Genomic DNA, 18,071 nt, shown 5'->3' with positions numbered 1-18,071 from the left:
TCACTGGGCCGGCCCTTCCAGATGGGCTCTGCGCAGAGATCCCAAGCAGAAAAGCCATTTTCTACGTTTCCCAGCGCGACGTGGTGAATACTTCACCTCATAATGCAACCTCCCACAGCCTTTTCACTAGACTGTTACTCTCACCTTGTAGCTCATGGGTTGAAAGAAAGCTTGAAAAACTGTTTTCCCACACCCAATCAAAGCGTGTGCTTTTTCCTCAACTCAATTTTTGCTGCAAGTTGAAATTCAGCATAAACCTTCCCATGCTCTCCACCACCACCCACCTCCTTTTCTGAGATTGCTCTGTTCAGGGTTGTGCCCATCTTCCTGCTGGAGAGGCAGCAGAAGCTCCCAGCACTAGCTAAGGAGATAGATAGCTAGAAAAACTTCATCATTTTTATGTTGTGGTATAAAGGGAGTAGTGACCAGAACAACTACTGCAGGGTACCATCAGGCAGTGGTTATCTGAGTGACTCCCGGTGCCAGAATTCAAATCCTGTCCTTATGGAATAATTAATACACTTTCAAAGTATTCCAAAATTATTCTGGAATAAAATGTCTATGGAGGAAGCTGATCTGGAACAGCGGTTGCTGAATAATTTATTCTGCAATGACTAGTTAATTTCCCTATATGGAGCAGCCCTAATAGGCTCAAAAATGTAAGCGTTATTGGTTTAGGGAGGAAAAAAATGGAAACCACTAACTTTTGGTGAAACTACTGAAGTGAGCTAAGCCATTTAAGAATAATAATATTTCTACAATGTAAAGATGTTTGGCTGTGGTCTCCTTAGTGAAATTCAATAGCAAAAAAGAAAAAGAGAGAGATGGGTTTACTATGAATTGGGGCTATAAGACTTGGCAGGAGAGCGCACCCTTATCTGCCGCAGGCGCGTGCGGGGAGCACGGCGGCCAAACCCGCTTTGGCTGCGTGGCTCCATCCAGGAGCAGGAGCTGGTGCTGGAGGGAAGGTGAAGTTCTTCCTCGTTTGCCTCCAGAAGTTGATGCAGAAGGTCGGCAGATGCAGATGTGGGTTGTGTCCCCTCCTGTGGTTGTCCACAAATTTCTCGTTGTCTATGAAGTTTCCCCCTCGGGATGATCCCTTCCCTGGGGGATGGTGTGTCTGGTTGTCCAGAAGGCAGTCACCTTCCCAAAGGGTCTGTCCAGCCTCGTCGTCCCCCTTCGGCAGGGACAAGTGATGGGGGAAAAGCAGGAGCGGTGGGGACAGAGCCACCAGGGTGCACTCGCTCGGGTGGGTGCCCAGCTCTGGGCTGAGCTGTGGAGAGCAGGAACGGAGAAGGGGTGAAGTCGCAAAGAGTTTTTCACTCTGGGGGAGCAGTTTTAGGGCAGAGCCCTCCTCTCTGCTTAAAACCCAGGTTTTCTGAAGGAAGTTAATTGACCTTTTCAGCAAATTGATACTGAGGCCATTAACCCAAACACTATTGAAATGCTTAGTAAATACAATGTTCTTTTAACAACGTTGCCAATAACTTAGAAAGTCAGACTTTATAATCCCTTTTTTTAAAAAAGAACTATTTTTAATAGAAAAAGTGTCTTTTTTGGGGAAGAATTTGGAGCAGGCTTTTGTACTGAATCTAGGCTGCCTCATTCCCTCAGAAGGCTTCTGAAGGCCAGGAAAATTATAACTAATAACTTCCCTAGAAATTGTAGAGCTGCTATTTTAAGGTCTGGTGTCTCAGGGAGGATCAGGGTTGTGTGCCATTTCCCTCCATTGCTCCGCGATGCCCTGGTTTGATGCTGGTGCTTCACGGGGGGGTGGCTGTGAGCCTGGCTGCTGGTCCTGTGGAACAGAAATGCGTGAACGAAGCAAGTCACAAGGTTCTCAGACTTGGTTTTGCTTTTGGTTTTTGATATTAGTGAGTTGAGCTTGGTTTTCGTTTTGACCGTGGCCTGCTCTGGAGGTGGCGTTAGTTGCAAAATACTCAATGAATGGGATTTATCCGTGCATCATGGTTGTTGGTGCTGGGTCTGGCAGGACCTCGCAGGCAGGTCCCACCACTGGGAGCTGATGGTCTCCAGCCCCTCATGCATGGCACTGGCTGCCAAGTCGGCTCCCCCACTCCAAGCCCTGGCAGCTGTCGTGCCCTGGAGCGTTGGCAGCAGCGAGAGGAGCATCACCTTGTTTGATGGCGGTTTTAATGCTAACGGGTCTCCACTAAGCACATTACCATCTGTGGGGCTGGGCAGACCTGCCTTTCTCCTCCCTCCCTCCCTTCTTCCCTCCCTCCCATCTCAGGTCTGCTTTTGGTTGGAGGCAAAAGCCAAGGCTGCTGCCCAGCCCAAGGCAAAGATGGGCTCGAGGGGAGCAAAAAGCCTGGAAAAGTTGCCGACGTGGGAGGGCAGCTGCCTCTCGGAAAAGCAGGTCAGCAACGGGAGCAAATAAAGAGAAGAAAGGATGCCCCTGGCTCTGGAGTAACTTCATTCCCTACCAGCAGGTACCCAGGGATGAGTCCTTAAACCAGGAGCCAGAACAATGGGTACAAGGAGACTCTGACCGATTTAACAGGATTAGGTAGACGTAACTCAATTTTTATTCAGGCCGAGTCGCCCACCCCAAGGCTTTTCCCCTGCAGATCAGCCTCCCCGAGCAGCAGGCTGGCTTTTGGGGCACCTCAAGCAAAACTGCACCCGAGCTGCTGGGCTGCTGCTGCGCGCCGCAGGTGCGAGCCCGCTACCGTGACGCCCTGCGCGGCCGGTTCGGATTCAGTTGTTGGATGATATATGTAATAAAGTGCAAGCGCTGCGCTAATTGGATCTGGATTGGAAATTCCTGCCAGCCCAGGTTCGCAGGGTAGAACAAAGGAGCGGAGCCGCTGCTCGAGGCGGCGTGTCAATGCAAACAACAGCAGCCTTTTTCAAAAGGGTTCTGGCGTGGCAGGCGCCTCGCTGAAGTGGCGGCGATTATTTTGTTTTGTGGGGGTAAGGGGTGCCGGGGAATCGCCACATAAAAAAGACCACGGAAGCAACAGCGTGCTGCTCCGCTTTCAAATGCAGCGAAGATCAGCAATTCCATCGCGGCGACACTTCCATGGGTGGATAAGAGGCATTTCCTAATTAAAACCCTTTTATGTCCTGGGAGGCAGCTTCTCAGCTGTTGGAAATCTGGGTGGCTCCACTGAAGTTGGGAGCGGACCCCAGTCGGAGGACCCAGCCTCGCGTGCGAGTTTTGGCATCTCGCTGGGGTTTCCTTGAGGCACACGGGGTGGTGACAGCTTGGGGCTGGGCTGGCTCCAGGTGGCAGCCTGGATTGATGGGACGCTCGGGCCCAGAAACTCCAGCAAAAGGGGATTTGCTCCCCATGGATCTTTTCTTTCGTGCTTGAAAATAACCCTGTGCCTTTTGAGAAAGCATCTGGGCTGGGACAAGGAATCGCAGCACTCCGCGTTCAGACGCAGCCGTTGATGAATGCATGAAGATGGATACTTGGGGGATCGTTGCAGAGATGTGGTTTTCTTTCTCTCTTGATGTAGGGATGTTGCAATCACCAGCTCTGCCCATAAATTTCATGCGCACACTAATCTTTCTAATTTTCTCTTGGTTTTAAGCAAGCTCTTTATATTCAAGCTTGCCACGAAATACACTGTAACAGCAGAGACTTGACAGCATTTTGCCACTAGTTATTAGGCAGGCGGAACGCGTTAGCAAAGATGTGGTGAACTCTTCCTCTCTTCGAGCCTTCTCTATTGTTTATGCTGCTGCACAAATGCCATTCGGCTTGGTTTGCATGAGATCTGAGCTGCTAGCACAAGCGCTCAGCTTGCAGGGCTGCGAATTAGCAGAGGAAATCGGTCAGAGCTTCAAAACGTTTTTTTTTTTTTTTTTCCTTCTTCCCCCAAACCGTGTGCCTTCAGAGCGAGGGTTGTGCGGCTGGGTAGATTAAAAACCCATTTGCTGGTAGGCAACGGAAGGATGTGGAAGGTGACGCGGGGAGGGGCGTCCTCAGCCTTGGGGCTGGGAGTGGTGTTTTCAGGTTAGAATAGGCAACAAAGAGCGCTCGGGGCAAGAGAGAAGACGAGAGCAGTTTTGAATTTTGGGGGCAGAATGTCACGGAGCAGGACCAGGCTGCTGGGGACCCGCCTTAGTCACACCACCCCCGGAGCTGGCCAGGGGGGAGAAAAAACTCGGTGTCAGGCTTCTGGATAAACAAACAGCAGAAATCTCGTAAGGGTAATAATGGAAATCACTGGGAAATTGAGTTAATACAAGGGCATCTGTGTAAGTGAATGCTTGGGACAGGGAAACGGCATTGTCCTTTAACTCTACTAATGCTGGAGCAGATGGGAAGCGCAGTGCACTTCACGCATTAGCTGGCTCAGATAAAGAGCAGAGCAGAGGCCGGTCCTTGTGGCTGATTAGAGGTTAACAGGAATAGAAACCAGCGGATTGACTCTTCATTTGCAGGAGGTGTTCTGGGATCAGAGCAGATGGCAGAGAGAGCGTCCCTCCAGCTTACTCAGCTGCTCAGAGGAGCTTACGGCTACCTCCGACACAAACAACTGCACTCGCATCTTCTCTCTTTAAAGCTGCAGCCTGCGCTTCTTCCCCAGCCTACCCCGAGAGAGAAACATTTCTGGTGAACCTTTGCTGGCGTCCGGGGTCTGTGGATGCCCTGGGAGGCATGGCACGTCCTCTGTCCGTGGGTTCCCGTTTGCTCCCGAAGGACGCGCCGTCCCATCTCGGCTGCATCCCTTTGTTACCGCTCCGTCGGGCTCCTCTGGGGGTGCTTTTGTTAATTGTGGGGGCTTTTGTTAATTGTCCTCGCAAGCTCCACCAAGCCAGAGTTGCTTTTCTTGGGTGGTAATGGCCAGCAAAGGGAAGCGGTGTGGTGGGGCCGGGGAGGAGGGCCCCGACCCATCCGATCTATGTCCTGCCCCGTTCCCCCACTGCCAGCCCCGCGGAGGTCTGGCTGGATGGCAGCACCTTTGCATGTGGCATCCATTTGTGTCAAAAAGAAATTGCTTTGGAGGGGGGGGCATGTAAATCCGTATGAGCCCTCTCCTCGTTGAATCGCTTGAAGCGTGGATTCCCTCTTTTGCAAGAGAGAAATTGCAATTGATTCAGCCTTTACCTCTTTCTTTTTGTCTGCAAGCGCTCTGAAAAGGCACATTTTATCTGTGTGTGACAACACCTGCCTGGGGTGCCTCTCATTGAGCTCTGCTGAATCAAAAGAGCAACAAGAAAAGTGGGTTTAATTGCACACATCTTCAGCGGAGTCTTTCTTGCACTTACAGCACAAAAGGCCAGCCCTGCGCTGTTTGAATGGAGCCTGGGAGGGCTGGAGTGAGCAGTACTCTCCATTACTATCAGAGGCAGATGATTCACTTTGCCGGAGCATTGTCATGTGCAAATGAGTTCATGAGCCCATCTCCTTTCCAACTGCAAGGTCAGAGACTGAGCAATTGTCAGGATCAGCCGGCTGGAGGAATTGATCTATTAGCTGGAAAGCTTTCGGAGATTTTACTAACCTCCGCTTCCTACAGCGTAAGCACACAGACACCTTCCTCCCATGGGTGTTGTCTACATTACAAATATTGACTGATTGTAAGTTCACATTTGGAAAGCTGCTGTTTCAACGCTCGGAAATGTGACCAAGAATGGCTTATAAATAACACTCGGTGCAGCAATTATTATTCATTGCTAGTTATGGCTTTCACACAGTGGAAAAACAAATGGTTTTTCCACTACAAGCTGGAGCTGCAGTCCGTTTAATCACCGAGGAGCTTGGAATCGCTTTAGTTTAAAATACCTTTCCGCTGTGGTTTGGAAATTTTAAAAATATTTGGGTCATGGTAACCTAGTGTATATGACTCGCGTTGAAAATCTCGGTTTACCTTGTCTGCATCTGCCGAGCCCCATAAATATCTGTGCAGCCTTTCCCATTTGTTTTTTTCAGGGCTCTTTGTGTCTGGCAGTCCTGCAGGCTGGAGAACAGCAGATTCTTGGTGGGGAAGCCGCGGCGCAGAGCCGATCATCCCCCTGTTCCCGGCGCTGTCCCCGCTGGGCATCCCCTGTGGGCAGAGGGGGGAAAGGCAGGGAAGGGTGCTTGGAGCCTCCTGGTTTGTTGACGATGGATGAAACCAGGGCTCAGGTGAGCCCAGCTGATGCCATCCGGGCCATGCTGTACGATGTGTGCATTTATCACCCTTACGTGAAGGCTTTCTGGGCAGGTTTGGACTAGAGCAGCAGCCTGTCGTGCTGCAAACACAGAGCTGAGGTGGGTCAGCCTGGGGAGAGGCGGGTTCCTGCGCAAGGAGAGTGGTGAGGAGGGGCGATCACATTGCTCTTGCTGATCCTAACGGAGCCCGAAGTGTCTGCTTGGAGCCAACTTGCTTGGGGGATTGGCTGTAGTTGCCTTTTTCACTAGGCAGAGCCATTCCTTGACCTGCTCCGAGGTTTCTACAAAGTCCTCCAAGACCAAGAGAAGCCTGCAGGAGCCCCCGTGCCATGAAGGACCGCTCCCCACGTTATCCATGCATTCCTGGTCCCGCTTCTCTTGTGCAGCGATGCCCATGGAGCAGCCTCAGGTGGTTTCTGGCTTCTGCTGGTCCCAGGTTACACCCCAGGGAGGGCTGGTCTCACGCAAAGGCTGCCTCACTGGCAGGACCGTGCCAGCGCACGTGCTGTGCCTGGGAAGAACGAGCTCATTTTTTCCAAACGGCACAACTCTGCGAATGACAACTGTGACTTCTGCCTGAGCCGCGGTGTGAAATCTGGGGGCTGGCTGTGAGCAGCAACTGCTGGGAGGGAGCAGAGCTGAGCTCTCGAGTTCCCGTCTGGTGGTGTAGCTGCTCCTTGTCGTCCTCCTCGGGGTGCTCGAGCGCTCTAGAGGACGCGGTTACAGGAGCAGAGCAGGTTACATCAGGGTTTTGCTTGTTTCTGGGGTTTAAATTTCCGCCCGTGGTCTGTGACTAGGCTCGTAGGTGGCTTTGTTTTGGAAAGGCTGAGCAAAATCAGTTGCTCTGTGACAGCGGTGACTCCAGCCTGCCCATCGCTGAACCTCGGGTGTTTTGGTGCAACCAGCTCGCGTGTCGGCTTTGCAAACCCCTGCCCTTTGCTGGAGGACCCAAGACCAGGGGTGTGTTTGGAGGAGGTTTTGTCTGCCGCAGTCTTGCCCTCTGAAACCAGAACCATCTTCTCCATCCTACTTTTGGGGATTATCACTGCTCTAGGAGGGCCAGGAGGTCTGGTGGTCTCCTGACAGGTGGCTTGTGGACACCTGAGTTACAAATACTTAGCTGAAGGACTCTGGCTGCTCTTGTAGAGCTGGAAGAGTTTGCAAAGCTCGTTTTTGTTGAGTAGATTTAGAGATCAAAGAATTTTCCACCTTGCTTGGAGATACTTCTGTTGAGGTCTTGATGGTCTTGTCTTAACAGCAGAGCCTCCTGTGCTGGAGCTCCTGCTAAAGGCTTGGTGCTCCACAGGGGTTTGGGAACCCAGGGGTGTTTTGAGGATCCGTGCTCCTCCCAGCCCGCGGGGTTTATAAGCCCTGGAGGGGAAAATGCTGCCCAGCTAATGAGTTTAGAAGTGCCACCGGCGTGGAGCTCGCAAACTCCCCGAAGACATCTCCAGGGTCTGTTTTAATTTAAATCAGAGGCACAACATCCTGCAACACTAACGCAACACCAGAGCAGAGGCTCTGGGGGCAGACCCACCGTGGCAGGAAAAGGTCCCTGCTCTGATGTTCTGCACGGGTTTGATGGATAAGGGCAATTAGGAGGGAGACGTGTGGGTGGTGCGGTGTGTGCCCGTGTTCAGAGCAGGGTTTTTGCTGATTTGTCAAGCCTGGGTAACTTTTCTGTGCTCACGGGGGCAGCTTGTCAGCAACCCAGCTCCTTGTGCAACCTGGATCAAAGGGGCATCCACCGGGAAGCATCTGCGGTGGACGTAGGGGAGGCTGTTCTGGGGCAGGGAGGAGCCCAGTTTTTTTTTTTCTTGGGACAACGCTAGGCTCAGATGGGGTGTGATGAGGCTGTAGTTACAAAGATGATACTTAATTATTTCTTTTTCATGGCATTCAAGCCCTGGCACTGTCACTTTGCTGGCAGCAAATCAAACGCCAAGTTAGCTTATGCTGGATGCGTGCTAGGAACAGAAGACGAAGTCCTAGATAAGCACTCGGCTGTCGGAACTTCTTAAATGGAAACGTGCAGGGGGGACGCGGGGAGAAGTATTTGGGTTTGCTCTCAGTGCTGTCCAGACCCCGTGTCTCGGCCAGGGCTGCGTTTCTCCCTGCAGGAGTGCCAGTACTGCCTGCCCCACGTGGTCCTTGGGCCATGAGCTGAGGGCAGAGCAGGGCACAGTGACAGATGTCCTTCTGCAGGTGACCGTAGCTTGCTGGTGACTGCAGCACCCGGGGTTTGTGTGGACCACGAGCGTGTGCTTTGACGGGTGATGGAGTAACCACCCTGACACCTACCCTTTAACCACCACCTCTTCTCTGGGATAGCGACACCGTTAAATCCCCTGGAAGGGAAGGAAAGGATTTTGGAGCCCCAGAAGGCAATTTTTGTTTAAAGGAGTGGTCCTGCCCCATCCGTACGGGGGCGACAGCCCTGCTGGTGCTGAGCAGTCCCCTCCTGCCGATGGAGATGAGATCAGCGCCGGGGTGCAGAGCGGGGCCGAGCGTGGTAGCTGCGAGCCGACCTCACGCTAATGTAAATATTCCCAAATAACGCTGTTGTTCCCGCGGGCTCCCCTCTCTCCCCCCCCTCACCGTGTTTAATTTCTGACTAAGCTTTTGATAAATGTTTTGTGTAGAGTTTCTAGTTTATCTTAAATAGACCTGCTGCCACGACAACTGAAATCTAAACTGACCCTGGACTCGTGGCTCGGGTGCCAGATAAACTTGGCTGTTGCAGGCGCGCTGAGCAGTCCTGGTCGAGGTGAAAACCCACGCTACGAATCGTGAGGACCAGTTGGTGGGGAGCTCATTTTTGGGGAAGTCCCGTGCCTCCACCGCTGGGCAAGGCTGTGTCCGAGCCGCAGAGCGGCATGAGTCGATGTTTTTGGCAAATTTCCTCTTGTGGAAGGCCAGATTCAGACCACGGTTGATAGGTTTTCAGGCTGACACCTGTCTGAAGCAGGTCGTTTGGTTAAACGAGCCGAGTTCCTCCAGCCTTACACTGGCTGGCCTCAGGTGGGGTCTGGCCTTCGGTCCTGATGGAGTAATTCTTTAAGGCAGTGTTTATGGCTAGTAATTTGTCTTAAAGGGCTTTATATACACGTGATTATACACGTATGGGTGTCCGTATGCATACATACATACATCATTGCTCAGGAACGTCATTTCCAATCCTTTTAACTTGCTCAGAAAGTAAACTTGGGAGAAGCTGGCAGGGAGTCGGCGCAGCCTGCCAAGCGCTGCAGACCAGAGAAGTGGTAAAACATAAACACTTCGGAGTTTATCCTCGAGATTTACACGGCGTGGCTGCCGAGGGCTGCACCTCTGCCGTGGCGCTTCCACTGCCAGCGGCGTGCGAGCGAGAGGGCAGCGCGGGGCTGTCTGTCCGTCCGTCCATCCCTGCCCTCCCGAGGTTAAGCACCGCCGTGTTGGATGCTCTGCCGGCCACACGACGTGGGGTTTTTTGGTCGATGGCTGAGGAACAGGTCTGCTTCCCCCCCTCCCGTGCGCTAAAGTGAAAGCAGACCTCCTTGACACTTAATCAGATTTGAATGTGGTTTTTGGCGTGGCTTTAAAGAGACTGGCAGTGAATAGCCGGTTTTGATGCCATTTATTAAAAACCTCTGGTAGAATTTGTCTCGGAAGGCCTTTGTGCGAGCTGGCAAACACACAAGGGTTTGATGCAGTTAATGTATTTTAATCTCCCCCCCACCCCCCTCTCCTCGTCTGTCGTTAATTGTGGGCCTCTCAGCTGTCTGCCGCCTTCTCCAGGGGGATGGCAGGCTCTGCAGAGACCCCTCTTCAAACCTGGGCTTAACGAGGGTCCAGGGCCACGGAGGCAAGTGAGCATCCTCTGCGGGGAGGAGGGCTGGGCCGTGCAGGGACCGGGCACCACGCTGCGCCCAGCACAGGAGTGCCAGGCGGGCACCCTCATTGACCTCCTTGTGCTCCTCGGAGGAAAGGGAGAGGGGAGGAGGAGGCAAATGGGTGCACAGTGCTGGTCTTTGACCTCCTCGGTAGCTTGCTTGTGTGATGGGCTCCCTGGGAGGATCTGGAGTGTCTTCTCCCAGCCGTGGTTCCAACGTGAGGTTGGTGCGCATCCAGCCTTTTCTCTTCTTTGGGCAGAAGAGCTCAGAGGTCGTGCCCTGGGGTGCTCTGCCCGGTTGAGGGGATGAAGCTGGAGCTGCGTTGTATTTAATTTTATTTTACGTTGTCTGCCTCATCAAAGAGAAGAAAACCTGGCCTTTCTCTGCCTCTTGCTCACGTGCGTTGTGGTGCGAATTCAGCGAGAGGGAGGCGCGGATGAGGATTGCTCCCAGGAGGGAAAGAGGCTGAGAGACTCTTAAACAAATGAGAACCGCGCGGCTTTGCTCTTCCCCTGTGGTTTGGCAGTTAAATAAACTCACCGAAGAGGCTGGCTGCACGCACGTGCTGGTGCAGAGCCACGTTTGCTCGCGGGCTGGGTTCTGGGTGACACTGGATGGATGCCAGGGTGGTGCGGTGCGGCTCTCCAGTCCATTGCACACACACACACGTGTTCCTCTGGCAGTGGGTGTTGCTTGGGTGTCTGTCCGGGTTATTTAGGCGGAAGTCAGCAAATTCAAGGTGAACTGACTTGTTGGCTGTGCGTGGGAATGGGGGAGACTGAGCGGGCGGTGGCCTCCCTTTCCCAGTGTAGGGGTTTTGTCCTTGGGTGATGCACTACTCGAAACAGAGATGCGTTAAGTGGCTTTTGGTGGCCATGTCCACCTTCCAGAGCTTGCATGGGTGTTCATGGAGAGAACAAAACTAACGTCATGTTTCCCTCTTCTCCTTTTTCCTCTGCAGGGTTCCACCTCAGTGGGACGGTGACAGAGCCAGCAACCGCGACAGAACCAGAGATGACCTACAAGGTGGCCATCAGCTTCGACCGCTGCAAGATCACCTCAGTGACGTGTGGCTGTGGGAACAAGGACATTTTTTACTGCGCCCATGTTGTGGCGCTTTCACTGTACAGGATCCGCAAACCGGACCAGGTCAAACTCCGTCTTCCCATTTCAGAGACCCTTTTCCAGATGAACAGGGACCAGCTCCAGAAGTTTGTTCAGTATTTGATCACAGCACACCACACTGAGGTGTTGCCCACTGCCCAGAAGCTGGCTGATGAGATCCTGTCCTCCAACTCGGAAATCAACCAAGTGCATGGTAATTTCTTGTTCCTTCCTTGCTGGCTCAGCGCTAATCCAGTTTTTGGGGGGCTGGATTTCACAGTGATGGTGGTGGCCTTTTTCGCCATATTCATTGCTGCACAGTGTCAAACTGATGTTAGAACATAGGTGTTGGTACCACTTTGGTGTTGGCCATGTGTCCCCATTCTGCCCTTTTTCCTTGTGTGTTTATCCATCAAACGCTGACTTCAACAGGCAAGAAAGAACAGAGCAGGCAGGCTAGCGGTACGTGAGGAACAGCTCAGATGAGCTTGGAAAAGCCAGGCATGGGGGAAGGAAGCACGTTTGTTCCCCAGCACAGAGGGCTGTTTTGGGGACACAATGCTGGGACACTGGGGACTGGGAGGCGCAGTGGGGACGCGGCTCCTCTAGCATGCAGTGATGCGGTGTCAGCCCAGCCCTGCATCTTGCTAAGTCAGATGTGACTGAGCCAGCAGGAGATAAAGCTTTAATCTCCGTGGGTGCTAATTTGCCCATAATAAATGAGTGTTGCTGTCCTGACCTATTCCACAAAGGCGACCGAGGATGTGTCATGGGGCTTTGCGTTTAGAAGATGCTTTTGACTTCCTCCCCCAGAAGGCACCAGCTGGGGGTCGGTGCCTGTCCCAGCCCTGCTGACCAGGACGTGGTCAGGCCCCCGGAGCTCCCTTTGCCAGCACCAGCCGGTGCTCCTGCTGCATCCTGCCCAGGAGCTGAGGTTGCCCAGGGCCTCCAGAAATGAACCGCTCCGCACCGCGCCTGTCCCTGCAGCTGTAAAGCGGAGATAATAAACACTTATCTGCCACGGAAGGGCGTTGCGGGGATTAACACATGCCTCTTAGCTGCTCTGAAGATGAAAAGCCCCATATGCAGCCTAAAATAGGATCTGAACTGGTTGCATCCACATGTAGCAGTGGGGCCAGGGGTCCACCTCCATCCTACTGGTGATGGCAGCTCTGATCTCAGATGTTTTCCCCTCCCCTCCCTCTTGCTTCTACCTTGGGAGAGGCTTTTGTCTCTTCCACATCTGCTGTGTGTGTGGTTGTGCTCGGAAATTACTGGTTTGGGGGCATTTCCTCATTTTTGGGTGTTAGGAAGGAAGGAAGAGCAAGAATCTGGTGAGGTCCTCTGCCTACCTGAACTGATCTACTGAAGTTGAGATTGGGCAAGATCTCGTTTGTGCCGTTCTTTGAGGCTGCATTCTCCCAGGCAGACTGAAGAAAAGCTTTTAAGGCCCTGAATATTTATTGCTCTAGAGTCAGCAAAAGACTTGGTGATTGAGAGTCTTACAAAGATACAGATGTTGGCTGCAGTTCAATATCTGCCTCTCGTTTTTTAAAGCCACTTGTAAAAACAAAGCAAAAATGCTCTGCCCATTCAGAGTCCTGCAACTTCATGCCCTGGTGTGAGGTTTTGAACCGACAGGGACACGTTGCCCTGTCCCACCGGAGGAGCTGCCCATCTGACGCCCGTCTGGCAGCCCCGCCAGCGAGTGAGCTCCTCTGCGAGCAGACCTATAGCCTGATCTCATCCCGGGGAATGATGCAGAAGAAGAGCACTAAGATGATGTAAAGCTAATAGATGCTGCAGGGCTCTGGGTGTCAGAGCGATCCAGCAGCTCTGCTGGGGCTCCAGCTGGAAGGGATCCAAACTTCCCCCGCACCTCGCTCTTCCCAGCTGCAGTTCATGCGTTTATGGAGGGTTTCTGATCCTGGGTTCTGAAACCCTTTAAGGTAAGCTTTAAATAGCACTTCATGTGCTTACGTGCATGTTTCTTGGCCTTGACTGGTCCAGGCCCCTGGGGTCACACCTTCATTTGTCTCTGGGTTGAAGCCAAGGTGGCTTTTGGCAGGCTCACCTCTGCAGCCCAAACAGTAACCCAGTGTGTGCCCGGCAGCACACAGAGGTTATTACACTGCGAAGTGAGAACAGCCTCTCCAGAAACTGTTATTTTTATTTTTTTTTCCATTTCTTCCAGGGAGAGGTCTGTTTAGCTTCAGGTTAGCATTGAGTCCGGTCACCAAACGGCTGCTCCTTCTGTGTCGGTGGTTAGTGCGAGAGGTGGAGGAGCCAGTGCTGCAGCTTGGGAGCGTCTCTGGGGAATGCCCCTTGTGCAGTGGGAACGTCTGCTTTGGAAAACAGGGCTGCTCTTCCCCCCTCTGCAGAGCCCGAACAGCAAAGATTGCAGGCAGTCATCAGGAGGGCTCGCGTCAGGGCTTCAGACCTTTGCTCCTTGCAGGAGTCTGCGCCGCGTGCTGCTCTCCCGGGCCGCCTTCCTAGAAGGAAATGCAAACTCTCCAGTAACGCCGCAGCCTCGGAGCGCAGCCAAGGCACTCGCTCGCTCTCTGAGGGCTCAATCAGCGCGGAGAGCCTAGGTGTGCCTGGCTGCCTGCTTCCCACTTGACCTCTGTGTGCTGAAGTAGGTCACGTTTCTGCTCCGGCAGATCGCTGCAAAGGGCAGCGTGCTCACAGCGAGCGTCTCGTGTGTCTCGCTCCTCCGCGCTCGGCGTCTGAAGTGGCAGCTCGAACGGAGAGACCGCAGAGGCTTTCGGTTTCCCCTCGCTGAGCGCGTTCCTGCTGCTGGTGGAAACGTTCAGCCTGACTGTCCAGCACGGAGCGGAGCTGAAGGTTGTCGTTACACCAGGCAACGTGACTTGCTGCTGCTGGGGACGGCCAGGACCTGCAGCTGGACAGCTTGTGTCCAGTGGACCGTCTGGTGGTGGCCACCTCGTCCCCCTCGCAAGGAGGAGGTGAGGAGCAGGGGGCGGCTCTGGCAGCCCCGCTGTTCGTGTCTCAGTGCTCGCACCATCCTCGCTGCGCTTGGGCACGGCCGGGAGAGCTGCTGACCTCAGGCCAGGAGACGCGGTGAGGGCGGTCTGTCTGCCCCGTGGAGATGCCGGCCGATGACAGTGTGTCTGTGGTGCTCAGCCGGTCCCAGCCATAAAGGCTTTTTGTGCTCTTCCCAGCCAGAAGGGGGAAAAGCCACAAAACCTCTGCGCTGCGGGGGCAGCTCCCTCCGAGGATAATCTTGTGGAGAGTCAGCTCGAAGTGCTAGATGACCTCTCTGGTCCCACAGGGTCCTTTACCCGCTGGCCAGCCTGGCTTCTTGTACCCAGCACGTTGGCTGGGTAGGAGCTACCTGCCCACCTATCCTGTCACACGGAGCCACAGCTGGTGCCTGACGAGCCCTCGGGTGGTCTTTAACTTCCAGGTCATCCCACAACAGTGTGCGGAGGGCTGAATAAGGCACTGGTAAATCTATTTGAAATTCTGCCTTCCTGCTGGGGAGGAGGAGAAAGTCATGTCTCCAGAGGATTTGCCTTCCTGGTTGCTGAGCTGATAGAAATTTGAGGGAAAATAATCCACGGGAGTGCTCGAGGGGAGGGCTCTGCCAAGCGACTCTTCCCCTGGGCCTTGCAGAGCCTCTGGGGTTGCTGAATCCCCTCCAGAGGGGTGCCTGGCATAGGGCTTCCCAGAAATGGGTGGACCTGATGTCAGTAGGGGGGTCCACGTGCCATCGTGTGGCTGTGCCATCTTGTCGCCCTCACCACAGCCAGCCCTGGTTCTGGAGGTGCCCGTGGCAGGCACGGGACCGCTGCCAGCAGCTCCTTTGGTCACGCACAGGAGCCGAAGGGCTTCACTCCCTCGATTGCTGTCAGATGTCTTTGACTCTTCAGGCTGCCTCCAGAGGCTCCCTCCAATCTGCCTCCACTTAAAAATGCGACAGGAGGCTTGGGAGGCTCGGCGGAGGCTGGTTCCTTACTCCCTCGCTTTGCCGCTATTTTTATCCCTTGCTAGAGTTCATTTCCTTTCTGGTGCATGGTTATTTTCTCTTTGAGGTTTTCTGTTGTTTGTTTATTTGTCCGTATCCTGCCCCCGCTCCCTCTCCGATCTGGGTGGCTCTTCCTTCGCTCCTGGTTTCTTTCCAACTGCTGGAGATGCAGCCCGGAGGCTTTTGGCAGCGCTGCGTGCAGTCATGAGATGGCCTTTGTGAACTGTTCAGCGGTTCAGGAGCTCGCCCAGGGCCACTTACCAGCACGTTTTGCTCTTCTCCTCCAGACCTGCAGCGGGCACTGGGATGCTCCCGTGCCTTGCTGTGAGCCGCGAGGGTCCCACCGCCTCCCCAGCCCCAGAAACCTGCTGCTCTCCGCTCCAGGAGAGGCTTGGCTTTTCTTCACCTTCAGCAGCTACTGGCTGAGCAAGCTGTTAGGTTTTCCGTGCCTGGCTTTGTTCTGTTTTCTCACCCGGGATTTTTCCAGTCCCTTATTTCTCAGTTTTCGCATCCTCTCCGGCGAGGTCTCTTTTGGGTGCCAAATAGTTAAGCGCCGAGCCCGCGGCGAGGGATGGGTCCCAGCTGGAGTGATTGATGGCGTTTTTATCTCTGTTTCTACAGCCAGTGTAAATGGGCTTGTGAAACACTCTTTCCACTCGAGATGCATGTTGGTGTTTCCTTAAATCTGAATCCCGCAGGACAAAGATCAAGCACATCTGAAACAGGCTCTTTGGATCAAGAATGCTGCTATATGAGAGACGTGTTACGCAGGCTTGGGGCTGTTTTACATGCCGTTCCCTGCTAGTTTGGAGCAGAGACATGGAATCACTCGTCAGCTACGTCACGGCATGCCACTGGCGATGCCACCACGGTGTGAACCTTGGCAACGGGAAGTGGACGAATCCTGCCATAAATATTTAAACACCGCGCAAATCCTCTTTGTTTGCTCTTATATGTTTATCCAGCTCCCCGGTGTAATTGGGTAGCCCATTATCCGCCTGTCTGCGTGGCGTGTGTGGGAACCTGATATTACAACCCCCCGTATGAATCTTTGATACGAGAGCAAAATAAATGTACAAGTAAACGTGGGCTTTGTTTGGAGTGGCGGGAGCTGCATCGCTAATTCGGCTGCGGTCAGAACCCAAACGTGGGAAGCGCTCAGCGTGGTGTGTGGGAGGAGGAGGTTTTATTTAGCTGCACGCCGATTTCCCCGCTGCCTGCGCTTTCTGTTGCTGATGCTTACGTGCGAGCAGCCAGCGTTGGGGCAGCCCTGGGAACCCCGCGAAAACGCAGCCGCTTCCTGCACCTTGCTTCTTCCTCTGCTTTGAGCTGTCTGAGCGGCCTCGGTGAGGGACCGAGGATGGGCCGAGCTTCGGGATGGGTCATCAGGTATCCATGCCCTCCTGGTCCCTACAGAGGCAGCCAGATGACCCTACAGAGGCAGCTGAGGCGACCTAGCTGATCTGGAAAGCCACAGCTGGGAGGAGCGGGCTGCTTGGAGGGGGATATTAGAAGTGCAAGCGTCTCGGAAGCCTCGGTGATGGGTGCGGGATAAGCGCTGGTGGCAGACAGATTAGTCATCGGTTCCTGATACGGGATAATCGCTGGCTTGTCTGCTCTTTATCTGCGAGGGGGAGTGGAGATAAGGACGGACGTGGGGGAGGGAAGGAAAAGGCACGGAAAACTGAAACACGCTGCAGGCGGGGTGAACAGTCCTTGTTGTGCTGGTCTGTGATGGGAAGGAGCACGACTGGGTCGCGTGCGGTGCTGGTTCCCTTCTTCCCAACACGGGGCCGTGGGTGAAAGCCCCTGCGCTCAGCCAGGGGCTGTGGTCTCCTTTCTGCTGCTTCAGATCTTGTCCTAATTACGTTGTTCTGTCAACTATAAATTATTTGCAGAGGGAGCAGCAGCATCCTCTCCCTTCAGCGCGGTGCGGGCAGTGCCTGGGGCTTGCTGGAACAGCTCCTGGGCAACAATTATTAGCGGAAATTAAGGGAATTTTGTAAAGGACATTAAATACAAATAGCTGGATCTTATCAGGTCAGGAGCATTCTCAGGCTTTGCCGGAGGAGCAAAACCCATCGGGTTGATGTCCTCCCATTTAGAAGCCAAGGAGAGAGAGTCGCCTTGCTGAGCAGACAGCCTGGAGCTGCCTTTCCATGAATCGGCTCCCAGTCAGCGCTGGGGCGTGCTTGGCACCCCACGTGGGAGCAGGGAGCGGTGGAAGCGGAGATGTCCGCTCCCTGGCCAGAGCCCAGTCAAGTGGGGAAGACATCATTAAGAATTAATTGGAAATACGGCTACAGCTTCCCCTGGCTGTCCATGCAGCCCTCTGCTCTTCCCATGCTGACTCCCTTCCTTGCTCAGGAAGAAGACGATGGGAGAAGATGGCTAAAGTTGAGCCGAGCATCTTCTAGCCACAGTGCTTCTATGGAGCCCCCACTGGGAAATCTGAACAGGTTTTTTTTGGGGGAAAACAGTTGTGTTTTTTTTTTTATTTTATTTTAGTTTGGTTGTTGCAAACTGGCTGTGGTGCTACAAACCCTGTCGTCTCTTTTTCCTCCTTCCTTGTCCCCCAGGTGCTCCCGACCCCACTGCTGGAGCCAGCATCGATGACGAGAACTGCTGGCACCTGGATGAGGAGCAGGTCCGAGAGCAGGTGAAGCTGTTCCTATCTCAGGGAGGGTACTACGGCTCGGGGAAGCAGCTCAACTCCATGTTTGCCAAGGTGAGGAGGAGCTGGCTGCTGTCTTTTTCGCTGCGCTCCGCTCGACATGTCACGTAGCCGGCGGCTCGCTGCCTGCCCTGGCACGGCGCCCGTCACAGCTGGGAATCTCTGCTCTAGTGCCTTCTCGCCCGGTCGCTGAGCTGGCGGTTGTAATCCAGGCTTTGGGTCAGCCTTGGGTTGTCCCACCCTCTCTCCAAGCAGGTCCCTGCCTCCCAGGCAGTGTTTCCTGCATGAATTGGGGCTTTT

The 18,071-nt window shown here is 53.9% G+C and overlaps 1 protein-coding gene across 2 annotated transcripts in view; it reads left to right on the top strand.

The window, feature by feature from the left end:
- ZSWIM5 (zinc finger SWIM-type containing 5) overlaps nucleotides 1-18,071 on the top strand; it is an 89,679-nt gene that overhangs the window by 53,406 nt on the left and 18,202 nt on the right. For both annotated transcript variants that reach the window (XM_067001873.1, XM_013176365.3), the window contains exons 2-3: nucleotides 10,967-11,323; nucleotides 17,677-17,825. In XM_067001873.1, the coding sequence (XP_066857974.1) occupies nucleotides 10,967-11,323; nucleotides 17,677-17,825 (506 nt within the window). The remainder of the gene's footprint in view (nucleotides 1-10,966; nucleotides 11,324-17,676; nucleotides 17,826-18,071) is intronic.

This window comes from Anser cygnoides, chromosome 8, assembly GCF_040182565.1.
Source record: "Anser cygnoides isolate HZ-2024a breed goose chromosome 8, Taihu_goose_T2T_genome, whole genome shotgun sequence".
NCBI lineage: Eukaryota > Metazoa > Chordata > Aves > Anseriformes > Anatidae > Anser > Anser cygnoides.
Note: the sequence above shows the minus strand (reverse complement) of the source record. Positions and strands in the feature narration are given on the sequence as shown.